Genomic DNA, 12,348 nt, shown 5'->3' with positions numbered 1-12,348 from the left:
TCTCCTCCCATTCTCACCTGGGGCAGGCATCTACGTCTCTTGCTGTGGGGCTGAGAGGAGGCCACTGCTGCCCTCCTGCTGGCTTCCCAGCAAGTATCAAAGGTTGGGGGAGGGAGGTCAGGAAGCTGTTGTCCCTCGGGATTGGCCCCTCGCTTCCTGATGAAGGTTCCTGGAATAGGGCTTGGGTTCCACTGACCTTGACCATGGCTGCCTCTAGGGCATAGTGCCAGGAGACGCAGGGGTGGGGACCCAGACATGCTCCTCCCAGGAGCAGAAGTCCAGGCTCCCCAGGTGGGGTCAGAATAGACACCTGGAGAGGCCATGTGTTTGTGGTACTGAGTAGCCCACTCCTCGGGGAGGTGCAGCCAAGATTTGAGTACAGTCTTCAGTTCCGTCTGATTCCTGGGGAAAGTTGGGGTATGTGTGACTGCAGTCACCCCACCCACTGGAGTCCCTCAGGCCTGCTGATATGTGCCCCCACTCGCCCACAGGGATGTCAGGACCAAGGCCCGTCGTCTTGAGTGGACCATCAGGGGCTGGAAAGAGCACCCTGCTCAAGAGACTCCTGCAAGAGCACAGCAGCATCTTCGGATTCAGCGTGTCCCGTGAGGCTCTAGGGGATTGGGGGCCCTGCCAATCCCCCTGAAGCCCCCACACACATGGGGATGTGCCTACCCAGGAGCCCCCCTTCACACACAGGGGGCATGCCTATGCTGCTAAACCCCTGGAGCCTCCCACAGCCCCCACACACAGGCTAAGCTTGGCCCTTTGGAGAGGCCCTGGGGATGGGATGTGAGGGCTCTAGATATCCTAGGTGAGTCACAGGTGCTTGTTCCTAGACACCACGAGGGACCCGCGGCCTGGAGAGGAGAACGGCAAAGGTGAGCTGGCCCTGCCTCTTGGTGCCCCAGTACCGGCCTGGAGCTGCCCCCTGCCTGTTGGGGTATTGATGAGGCCTCAGTCTCCCCATCTGATGGGGATTCTCCTCCAGGGTGGGTGGATGGGCAAGTGCTGGCACCAGATGTCCATGTGAGATGCAGGTGGGGACCCTGATCCGAGCACCAGGCATCTGTGGGGTACTGCTCCCAGCGTGTGCACTGTTCTCCGCACGGCCTGTTGATAAAGTCACAGCCATGCACAGCATTTAGGGCTTTCTGACATCACAAGCATTCTCTGTAACCTTAATAGGGCATTTGTGCCTATCTGAGACAGGGCATCAAAGTTCCCCCAACCTCCCCTGTGGAATCCTGCAGTCTCCAGGCCCCCCTTGGTGAGGACAGTGTAAGAAGAGGTGTCTGTATGTCTGTCTCCTCAGACATCTCTCCCTGCCCAGTAGCCAGAATAGCTCTCACTGCAGATGGACAGATGGGCAGACAGGCCCAGGACAGAAGCTGGTTCTGTGTGGTCCCATGGACCCTGGTGGTCTGGGTATGGGCAGCCTTGACAGCTTCTGCTCCTTGCAGATTACTACTTTGTGACCAGGGAGGTGATGCAGCGGGACATTGCTGCCGGGGACTTTATTGAACATGCTGAGTTCTCTGGGAACCTATATGGGACCAGGTGAGCAGAGCTCAGGACCCTCCCTCCCACCTTCCTTCCAGCCTCCTGGGGATGTAGAATGGGCAGCTGGGACAGGGGCTTCGCTCTTTGGGCTGTCGAAATGAGGGACCCAGCCCCTCTAAGGGTTGAGATGGAGCGGCAGCCAGGGCTCTGGCCAGGCCACTGTGGGAACAGGGGGCCACTCCATGGGCTGGTATGCAATGAGGACCCAGGGGACCTGGATCTCAGAGGTCTACAGGCTACACTGAGGCCCCCCTCCCCTCCCTTCCAACCACTGGGGCCTCCTGGGAGGGTCCCAGGCCTAGCAGTAGCTGTACCCCTCACCCCACCCCCACACCCAGAGCAGTGTCATTGTATAGGCTGGCCAAGGCTTGCTGTGTGCAGCCTGTTCCCAAGCCCCCCACGGGACCATCACATTCTACCCCAGGTGCAGCTGGGAAGGGCAGCCAAGCAAGCCCCTGAAATGGGGCGCTGGAGCTGCAGGAGCCAGGATCCCTGGGCCCAGCAGTGACAGCCAGGGCCCTCCTGCCCCTTCTCACTGTGACCCCCAGCCCAGCAGAGGGCCTGAGTACAAGAGTTGCTGGGGGAGTGCTTCCGTAAAGGGGCACAGATGGGATCAGGGTGGGCCTTTGCAGGGCCCAGAGCAAGGGAGTGGGGAAAGCAGGAGCCCAGGGCCGAAGGTGGGGTTACTAAGGCCTGAGGAGCCCGGGCTGAGTGGCCGCCCCTCCCCTCTGGCCACCCCCAGCAAAGCGGCGGTTCGCGCTGTGCAGGCCATGAACCGCATCTGCGTGCTAGACGTGGACCTCCAGGGCGTGCGCAACATTAAGAAGACCGACCTGCAGCCCATCTACATCTTCGTGCAGCCGCCCTCCCTCGAAGTCCTGGTGGGGGCCTGGAGCCTGGGCAGGGGTGGGGCCGGGGCCGGGGCCGCTTCGTGCAGCCGCCCTCCCTCGAAGTCCTGGTGGGGGCCTGGAGCCTGGGCAGGGGTGGGGCCGGGGCCGGGGCCAGCACCAGCCAGGCTGGGGCTGCTCTTCCATGGCTGCTCTGCGGGCTCTGACCCTCACATGCTCCTCAGGAACAGCGTCTGCGACAGCGCAACACAGAGACAGAGGAGAGCCTGGCCAAGCGCCTGGCCGCTGCCCGGGTAGACATGGAAAGCAGTGAGTGCCTAGCCAGTGTCCCCCACTGTCCCTCGTGGCAGACTGACTCACTCATTGGAGGGAGAAAGTAGGGGCAGGGGCAGGAGCTGTCACCCATAGTTCCCCCACCCCTCACTGAGCCTCCACTGGCCCTGTGCCCCACTCACCCCCAGGCAAAGAGCCCGGCTTGTTTGACCTGGTCATCGTCAACGACAGCCTGGACAAGGCCTACTGGACCCTGAAGGAGGCACTCTCTGAGGTGGGCTCTCTGAGGTGGGCTGGGGTGGGGGGGCGGCTAGACTTCTGTCTCTCCTAGGAAAAGAGCCTGGGATGGGACATGTGGCCCAGGCCCTAGACAAGCCCCTCTATTTTTCTTTCCTGCAGGAAATCAAGAAGGCTCAAGGGACTGGCCTCTCCTGAGGAGGCTGCTAGCTGTGTCCTCCCTGGATAGGGCCCTGCATTCCCCCTGGTGGCCAGGGTGTTTATGAGAGGTGGCTCTACCTGCCTAGCTCGCTCCCTCCACCCATGCCCATTTCTGGGTGCCCCCTACTCAGTCGCCCTCTCCTGTGGGAGCTGGGCCGGTGTCCTAATAAAGAACTGCTGGTTAGAGTGTCCTTGAGCCCGTGGATGGCCTCTCAGGCCCGGCACCCTCCATGCTGGACCCCGACCCTCCTGACAGTCCCACCCCTCAACAGCCAGCCCCAGGAAGGCAGAGAGCATCAGGTCCCATTCTAGTCTACTGCTCTGAGCTGCTGGCTAATGAGGCTGCCCCCTAGCTGCATCCTATTCCCATGCTCCCCTCGCCTAATCCCCACCAAGGACACCAGGGTCCCCAGCTTCCCCACACTCCAACTCCATGTCAGGGGACCAGCTGGGGCTGCCTTCATTGGGGGTCCCCCAGGGCTGGGCTACTTCCTGGTGGGTGGGCTCCCTCCACCCCCAAGAATGGGCAGGGCTCCTGGGGAGCATATGCCTCATAACTGTCTCATCAAGGTAGCTTGAGGCTGAGGAGAGGAGGCCCTGGGCTCTCATCCTGCTTTAGCCATTCCTCATGGTCCCTGATCCAGACAAGGGGTACCCAAGGGACAGATGCTATTGACCTGGGAGTAGGGTGAGACTTCAGGGACTAGACCCCTGCATCATTGGGGCCTGTATGTGCCATATGCTCCCAGCCTTATGCACAGCCAAGAGTCTAGCTGGCCCAATGGTCTGGGAGAGGCCAACGCAGGAAGGACACCCGGGGCCTCTTGTGGTTTCAGGATCCTAGAATCTGAGAAGGCACCTACCGTACTGCTCATTTGGGCCAGAGCAGCTGTGGTGGGCTGTGGTGTGGTGGTCCATGCCCAGGCCACACTCCTGTGATGGGACCAAGACACATAGTGGATGAAGACCCAGAGACGGCAGGTAGCCCAGATGGAAATAGTTGGAGAGACTGGGCATCATCCAAAAGCCCAGATTCAGAGATGAGGCCTGGCGGGAGCTGGGCCTGGGTGCGGGACAGTGGGCAAAGGCACTGGGCAGTGCTCCCAGGCCTTAGGGCAGGTGAGACAGGGCTGGGCTGCCTCCCAGCCCACTGTGCAGCCTGGGGGAGGCCCCTTCCCTTTCTTGGCCCTGTACAGCCCCATGGACAATTGAGGATTCAGACGCTGGGCCTTGAGGGGAACAATGGGGCCCTTGAAGGCCCTCCCTCTATATTGTGCTTGGTAGTGAGAGGTGGCCCTGGGTCAGGCCCTGGACTCTGCTGGGTAGACACCCTTGGAGGCCAGTGTCTTACCAGCCGGCAGGTGGAAGGGCTCAGAAGAACTTGCATTTTCTGACTTGAGAAAGGTAGGCTGCTATCTGGGAAACCAGGTGTGGGCTGCCCTTTGGAGCAGAGCAGTGTTACCCTTCCCTTTAGGCCAGGTTCTCGGGCCGGGCTGGCTTCTCCTGAAATCTAGCCCCAGGAGATGACAGGTGCTGGGTCTGGCTGGGTGTCCCTCCATTCTAGGGGTCTGTCGCAGACCTACCGTCTCTTAAACAGGTCCTGACCTGCAGAGTCTTCTAGGACAATGAGACCTGAAAGTAGGGGAATGTAGAGCTATTGGGACTGTTCAGGCCAGCTGGTGAGCAGGGAAGGAAGGAGTATGTGCCCAGCACCTCCCCCAGCAGCTAGGGCCCCTCAGGCTGTGCAAGACTGTCCAGCCCACATTAGTCAGGCAGCTACAGTGTGTCCAGAGGCTGGGGCCTTGGGCCATTTAGGCCTAGGGGGAATTTCAGAGCCCCACCTCTATACACGGCAGATGAACCAGAGTGGGCCCACCTGCCTTTCCTCTGCACTGCTGACCCAGCTTCAGCCAGCCTCGGCGTGACCTGGGGCTTCCAGTCCTTAAGACCTCACAAGTACCTGCTGGGTCCCAGATCCTCAGGTCTCGCCCCCAGGGCCAGCAGAGAGCAGAATAGACCCTTGTCCTCCAGGAGGGCCCCCCAATATGCCACAGACATGGTGAGTGACTTGTCTGGGGGGGGGGACAAGGATGAGGAATGGAAGTAGGCAGGGGGCCCTGCAAGTGGCCAGCAAGGCAAAGGGGCACTGGCACATCCAAGAGTGACCAGGGCTGCTGCACTGGTGAGGGCTGTGCCTGCCCGAGGCGTATGGTGCACTGGGCTGTAGGGGGAGCAGATGGATGTGATGGGTGGGGAGACTGAAAGAAGGAGTGATGCCATACTGCCTGCTGAGAAACAGTGCTGGCTCTGGTGGCTTTACCCAAGGCAGTTTACAAGATGGGGATGGGGGTAGGGTGGGATTAAGGAGAGCTAGAGAGTATGGGCACCCTGCAGGGGTGGGGCTCCATGTCCTGCCCTGGGCCCACAGTGCCTGGAGAGGCCTGGAAGCAGCACCAGCATGGCTGCTTGAGCTGTTTGGACTGTGCCACGATGACTCACTCCCCAGGCCCGACCCTATTGTTCCTTCACCCTTTGGGGAGGAATGCCCCTAGCTTCCTGGTTTCAGGGTTCCAGCCACAGTGGAGAGGGGTCCCTGGGGGTCCCCTGGAGCCCAGCTATTTGCACCTCAGGTACAGCCATCCTCCCCAGAGCTCAGAAGTCTGTTCACCCCCTGCATTTGCTGAACACGCTGTGAGTGAGTGCTTCCCAGAAAGGAGTGTGAGTGCATGTGAGTGTGCACACCTGCAAATCAGAGTCCAGATGTGGGCAAGGCCAGCCCTGAGGACCCTGTGAGGATGAGAGCTTTGACCAAGAGCCCGGGCTCCCTGGGACCCAACCCTGTGGGGCATGTGACCCTCCTTAAGCTGCTGGGGGCAGGGAGGCTGTGATCTACGCAGGAGCTGCAGGTGCAGTTGATGTAGCAGAGGGTCCGCAGGCCTGGGGTTTGGGTCTTAGGCAGCTGAGGAGTCCAGGTGAAACATGACTGGGGCATCCAGTCTGGGGGGCCAGTGTCCTGGGGAGGGATGAGGATAGAACCCATGGGACCACCACAGAGCTGACAAGGGAGAGACCTGGGGCTAGTGCTAAGGTTGGGTGGGGAGATGAGCATGCAGTACCAAGCCTGCATGAGGCCTGATCCCCTAGGGCCCCTCAGCAGGCAGGTGAGGCAGGTCCTGCACCCCAACTAAAGCCTCAGCCTAGCAGGATGGAGCTGCTGTGGGGTCCTTGTGGGTGCTCACAAGTAGACGAGGGCTGCCAGTGCCAGGCGCATGCAGGGGCCCTGCGTCCTCAGGGACTAAAAGAAGCTGCCTGAGACTCAGTTCCAGTGACCAAAGGTTCCCAGGGCAAGATCCCCAGGCACTATGGCCAACTGAGCACTGCAGCCCTACCCACAACCCCATCTCAGTGGAGGAAGTTCTGCCCATGGCCCTGAGCCACTGGGAGGAAGTCGGGCCAGGGATGGAAAGGAAATTGATGGCCAACCCCCGGTCTGCTGCACTGCTTGATGGCGCTGGGCCGGCCCTGGCCCTCAGCCCTGCCTGCCTCCTCAGCCTTTGTTCAGAACTTGGGGGGAGGGGTGGCTTGAATCAGGGAGAGCCCAGCTGCCCACCCTGGCAGAGACTACTCCTCTAGCCCTGGATGGGGGTGGCAGGCCAGTTCTTCCCACAGTGGGTCCTCCTGACACCCACTGGAGCCATGGTGTCTGCCTGTCACCTTCCTCCCTGTCAGGTGCCTCCCTCTAGGCTCTTTGTGGAGGTGACCAGCTATCATGGGGTGCCCCTGTTTGTGCCCATTACTGGCCCAGCAGTCATCCTCCTTCCCCCAACCCCACATCCTTGCTGACCACTGCCAGGCGTGCCCCTCCCAGGTTCTTTCCGGCCAAACCTCACCCTGGATCCCTGAGTGGCCTTCGCCTACCCACGCTCTGACACATAGCTTGAGGGAGATTCTCTGTAAACAAAAGTCTCTGCAAACCCCCTGGGACTGGATCCCTGAAGGGTCAGCAACCCCACCCCCACCCGCCATAGGCCCAGCTGAGCCCCTGATGGCCACAGCCTCCCAGTAGCACTGACAGCAAAAGGGTCAGCCTGTTCTCCCACCTGCCCCCTGCCAGCCCAGGACAGGTTACCAAAGTCCCTACTCAGTGCTTGCAGCCACCAGACAAATAGATGCCTGGCAGGTGGGAAAGACAGGGAGAGGACCCTTCAAGAGATGGAGCAGGAACTATTTTAATTAAGGTTTTTCTTTCCAACTCTTGTGTACAGGGAAATTGTGGAGACCAGGGAGAGTTCCCATGTGATCCCCATGCCCATTACCCTGTGGCGCACTTGTCACAATCACTGCATCAATAAGGATGTGCTGTCAAAACTACAGCCCACACTTCCTACAGATTCCTGAATTTTCCCATGATCTTCGCTGCCCTTGGTGCTCCCCAACCCCACAGGGCCCCACGTGCAGTTCCCCGCTTCAGGGGCCCCTCAAACCCCTTGGGCTGAGGCCCTTGGCTTGGTCAATGGTCAGGGCTGAGGTTTGAGGGAAAGATGGCAGGGGCAGTACCTTTTCACATCATAACAAGGCCCATACTCTCAACCTGGCTTTTCACTGTGGGTGGGACCTGGCCTTGAGCTGAAATGACATTTGCAGATCCCACTCTTCTCTCTTTTGCTGCATGCTCTGTAAGGGGCTCTCTGGGCAGCTGCCCCCGAGGAATGGAGAGTTGGGCTCCCCTCCTGGAAGGCGCAGTGCTTGCAAACACCTTTTAGAATTTTCCTTTCCCTATTTAGTTATTGAATCATTTATATCAAATAAATGAGTGAGAACTCATTTATTTTAAACCTTGGTGATAATCTAAAACTCAATCCATATTACTACTTTATTTATTCTATTGCCCAAATTGGCCAGGCTTGGATACAGGGCGCTCCTTCGGTGAGCTCCTGCATTGCTTTGACATGCCCCATCAGTGTGTATGTGTGTGTGTGCACATTAGCAACTTCCTTAACCTCAGCCACCACCCAATGATCCAGAGGGATTTCTTTTCCCCCCAAACTCCCTGCCCTGGAATCAGCCGGTCTTCTGAGCCCTGGTTCCTTAAGTGGGGAGTGGGATGGAGGTGTGTTCAGTGCTATGGGGTGTTTTTGATTTAGGTCCTTTCAGCTGACAGGCGAGGGAGTACAGAGCTGTGTGTATGCATGTATATATCTGTGACATTCTCTAGGAAACCATCTGTGCCTGTGTTAAGACAAACACAGGTTCAGACCCCTGTCTCCAACGCTAACTCTTGACTACATGGCACACTCCAGCCCTGCCTCTCACATACCTGTGGCCCATGCCAGGGCCCTCCCACTCCCCCAGTTCAGTCCAGTGCACCGGCAGAGGTGTGTGTAGGGGTGGGGGGGAGGGCTGTGCATGCGTGTGGGGTCAGCACGTGAAGCATGAAGCCGAGGCCATGGCAAGACGGCTTGGCCCATGCGGAGCAGAATGGGGCTACAGGGGTGTTTGGCATTTTACTCCACAGGCAGGGTGACCACAGAGGTTGGTCCATGGGCTTCCTCAGGCATCTGCAGAGCGACAACACAGGCCCCTGCGGGTGCATCCAAGCTGACAGCCCAAAGAGTGCGGGGCAGAGAGCCACCCAGATAGGCCCATCTGTGTTGGAAGCCATTCTGGAGGGAGGTATTTGGGACTGGTCCTCTGGAATTTTCAGTGCCTGCCAGTGCCTATGTGCCAGGTCAGGAGGCAGTGCCGGCAGAAGGTGTGGATTTGGGCAGCCCCCTCCATGGCACTGAGACCAGGGCAGGGGTCTTCCAGGCCAGAGGTAATCAGGGCCAGCTCCTTGACCATGGAGTAACCACACCCCAACTATGTATGCGTGACAGGTGCTGCATAATGGACCTGCACCCATCTGAAGAGCCAGAGCCTCTGCCCTGCCGTGAGGCTGCCCAAGCTCCTCCATGTCACTGGGGAAGGGAGAGAGGAGGTTTGCTCCCTCCCCCATCTTGCTGCCCAGGATGACCCCTCAGCTGACTACTCACAGGGCCACTCTCATCTGCCCTCTTCCCCGCAAGTCTGTTCTCTGGGGCCCTGACTGTACCTGCACAAGCCTCTCAGGGCAGAGCACTGTCCCTTATCCCCAGGGCAGGGGCCTACCTGTGGGAGCTACAGAGGTGATGTCAAGAGAATCCATCATATCTCCCAGGGTGGGGAGCAATGCCGCCTGGGAATTAGGGGCTGGTCTGCCTAAACCCTGAGACTAACCCCCAACATCTTGGGAAAGAAGGAAGAAGTGGGGCCTGCTCTGCCATACACTTCCTAGGTTCCTGCAGGAGGGGCGTGGGCCTCAGTCTCCTGTGATGTGGGACTGTGCATGTGTGACAGGCCCTACACATACATGTACACAGCATGTGGACCCGCACCCAGGTTACAAGTCCCTACTGCGACAGTGAAGGTGGTGGCCCTGGAGGGCTGGGCCTGTGCCAGTCAGTATCTGTGTCTGTGCGTGCACAAGTGTATGTGCACATGTGTGCATGTCTGTGTACACATGTGCCTGAGTGTTTGCATGTGTATGTGGTGACTGTGTACATGAGCATTTATAGGTGTGCAGGAGTGTGCATGTGTCTGTGTGCACAAGTGTATGTGCACATGTGAGTGTGCATGTCTGTGTACACGTGTCTGAGTGCATGTGTGTGCGGTGACTGTGTACATGAGCATTTATAGGTGTGCAGGAGTATGCATGTGTCTGTGAGTGCATTGTATACCAGCATGCATGTGTCTGAGTGCACATGTGAGGTAACTGCATGTACATGAGTATATCTGTTTATACATGTGCACACACGTGGGTGTGCATGTCTGTTTGCATACCTATATGCACATATGTCTGAGTGAATGTGTGGGTGTGCATCTGTTTGCCTCACACATGTGTAGCTGAGATGGGTCATGCACACAGATGTGAGGAAGTGAGGTCACTTCCCCAGGAACCCCCGCTGCCCCCTCTTCCTCCCCCCACCCAGGGGTGAGGCCCCAGCTGCATAAAGAGGGCCTGGAGCCCTGCCTGTCTCTGCTGCTCCATCCCATACCTGCCCACACTGCCTCCCAGGCCCAGTCCAGGAGGGAGGGGACCAGAGAGTCTGGCACTCAGGGGTCTCCTGCCCCAAACTATCCAGGTGCAGGTACTGGGCTTGACTGTGGTGGAAGGAGGGTGAGTGTTGGGAGGTACAGCCCCTCCCTGGAGGTGCAGGGGGCTGGTATTGTGTAGCTCTGCCTGCAGAGCCCCTTCTCCTGGGCACAGGGGCACATAGTGATCAGTTGGTCTGGAAAGGGCATTGGTCTGAGATGTGGCGAGTGGCCTGTGGCTATCTCTGAGTGTCACAGGTGCCTTTTGGTGACTGTGCCTTGCTGACAGTCCCCCTGGCCTCACCCTGCCCCCCAGCTGGGATTTCTCAGCTGTGACTGCAGAAGACACGAGGGTGCCCATGAAGGAGAAAAGCAGCCCAGAAGGTTGGGTGGCAGCTCCTGGTGCAGCTGGACCAGAGTGAGGGGAACGAAAGAGCCTGGGGGTCCTTTATAGAGAGGGAGGGATCAGAGCCCCTGTGCAGGGTGTGGAGGGGAGAGCAGTGCACTGGTGGGGACCCATAGGCCCTTAGGAATGGGGGCCGATGAGGAACTGGACTGGTTGAGGAGCTGGGGACTGGGAAGGCTGGAGTACACTCCCAGGCTGGGAACAGGACTCCATGAGACCCTCTCCAGGGACTTGGGTGCTCCTGGGGGCTGAGTGGGGTGAGAGCATGTGTGCATGAGGCCTGAAGCCATGCAGCCCCCAGATTCTCACTGGAGCTGGCCTGTTTACCCCTCAGCTGCAAAGTTGGCTCACCCAGTTGACCCCCTGTGGCTCTCAGGGCTTAGGGTGGGTTCCCAGAGGTGGGAGAGGGGTTCAGCTTGCACCGGGGCCAGGCTTTCCTTGGGAAGGGTTCTAGGGGAAGGCAGTAGGGGCTGGCTCCATTCCAGGCCACCAGGACCTGAGGTCAGGTTTGGGGGCTGCTGGGGTTGGGTGCTCAGCTGGAGCAAGGCAGCCTGTCATCCATCCTCCTGGGATCTGTCCTTCTCCTGCCCTGGCCCCACCTCTCCCTGTATGCACCAAGGTCAGAACTCAGAGTGGGAGCTGTGTTCCTGAAGGGGCTGTCCCTTCAGCTGAAGACAGTTCCTTTCTAGGGCCCCGGCTCCAGGTGCCACTACCTCTGCCACAGGAGCCTTCCTGGCTTTGGGTTGAGCTCAGTGTGGCCAGTATCGGCCTCCTCTACTCTCCCCCTCACCCTGGGTTAAGCTCTGCTGTGGCCTACAGGTCCCGCCCCCCCCGCCCCTATGACCAACATGAGCTGGAGCTTCCTGACGCGGCTGCTGGAGGAGATCCACCACCACTCCACGTTCGTGGGCAAGGTGTGGCTCACGGTGCTGGTGGTCTTCCGCATTGTGCTCACGGCCGTGGGAGGAGAGTCCATCTACTCTGACGAGCAGACCAAGTTCACGTGCAACACGCGGCAGCCGGGCTGCGACAATGTCTGCTACGATGCCTTCGCGCCCCTGTCCCATGTGCGCTTCTGGGTCTTCCAGATAGTGGTCATCTCCACGCCTTCCGTCATGTACCTCGGCTACGCTGTGCACCGCCTAGCCCGTGCTGCGCAGGAAGAGCGCCAGCGCGCCCCACGCCGTTGCCCTGGGCCCCGCGCGCCCCTACCAATGCCTCCGCCGTCCCACCCCAGCTGGCCGGAGTCCGCCAACCTGGGCGAGGAGGAGCCCATGCTGGGCCTGGGCGAGGAGGACGAGGAGCAGGGGGCAACAGAGGGCCTGGGAGGGGAGAATGAAGCCGAGGACGCGGGTGTGGCCAAGGGCTCCAGTGGGGACGGCAAGGTGGTGGGGACTCCGGGCCCCAATGGGCCGCATGATGGGCGGCGGCGCATCCAGCGGGAAGGCCTGATGCGCGTGTACGTGGCCCAGCTGGTGGCGCGGGCCGCCTTCGAGGTGGCCTTTCTGGTGGGTCAGTACCTGCTGTACGGCTTTGAGGTGCCGCCCTTCTTTCCGTGCAGCCGTCAGCCCTGCCCACACGTGGTCGACTGCTTCGTGTCGCGGCCCACCGAGAAGACGGTCTTCCTGCTGGTCATGTATGTGGTCAGTTGCCTCTGTCTGCTGCTCAACCTCTGCGAGATGGCGCACCTGGGCTTGGGCAGCGCTCAGG

At 59.7% G+C, this 12,348-nt stretch overlaps 2 protein-coding genes across 7 annotated transcripts in view; both read left to right on the top strand.

Annotated features, from left to right (window-relative positions):
- GUK1 (guanylate kinase 1) overlaps positions 1-3,313 on the top strand; it is an 8,010-nt gene extending 4,697 nt beyond the window's left edge. For all 6 annotated transcript variants that reach the window (XM_011371928.2, XM_023537743.1, XM_011371931.2 and 3 more), the window contains 7 exons: positions 492-605; positions 840-881; positions 1,464-1,560; positions 2,306-2,444; positions 2,636-2,720; positions 2,873-2,958; positions 3,084-3,313. In XM_011371928.2, the coding sequence (XP_011370230.1) occupies positions 492-605; positions 840-881; positions 1,464-1,560; positions 2,306-2,444; positions 2,636-2,720; positions 2,873-2,958; positions 3,084-3,119 (599 nt within the window). In that variant the 3' untranslated portion in view covers positions 3,120-3,313. The remainder of the gene's footprint in view (positions 1-491; positions 606-839; positions 882-1,463; positions 1,561-2,305; positions 2,445-2,635; positions 2,721-2,872; positions 2,959-3,083) is intronic.
- Positions 3,314-11,477: 8,164 nt separating this feature from the next.
- The window catches only part of GJC2 (gap junction protein gamma 2), a 1,465-nt gene continuing 594 nt past the window's right edge, over positions 11,478-12,348 (top strand). Inside the window, exon 1 of the mRNA XM_011372011.2 lies at positions 11,478-12,341. Within this exon, the coding sequence (XP_011370313.1) occupies positions 11,478-12,341 (864 nt within the window). The remainder of the gene's footprint in view (positions 12,342-12,348) is intronic.

The sequence above is a fragment of the Pteropus vampyrus genome, unplaced genomic scaffold (genome assembly GCF_000151845.1).
Source record: "Pteropus vampyrus isolate Shadow unplaced genomic scaffold, Pvam_2.0 Scaffold197, whole genome shotgun sequence".
NCBI lineage: Eukaryota > Metazoa > Chordata > Mammalia > Chiroptera > Pteropodidae > Pteropus > Pteropus vampyrus.
The sequence above is the reverse complement of the archived record's forward strand: the minus strand, read 5'-3'. Positions and strand labels throughout refer to the sequence as shown.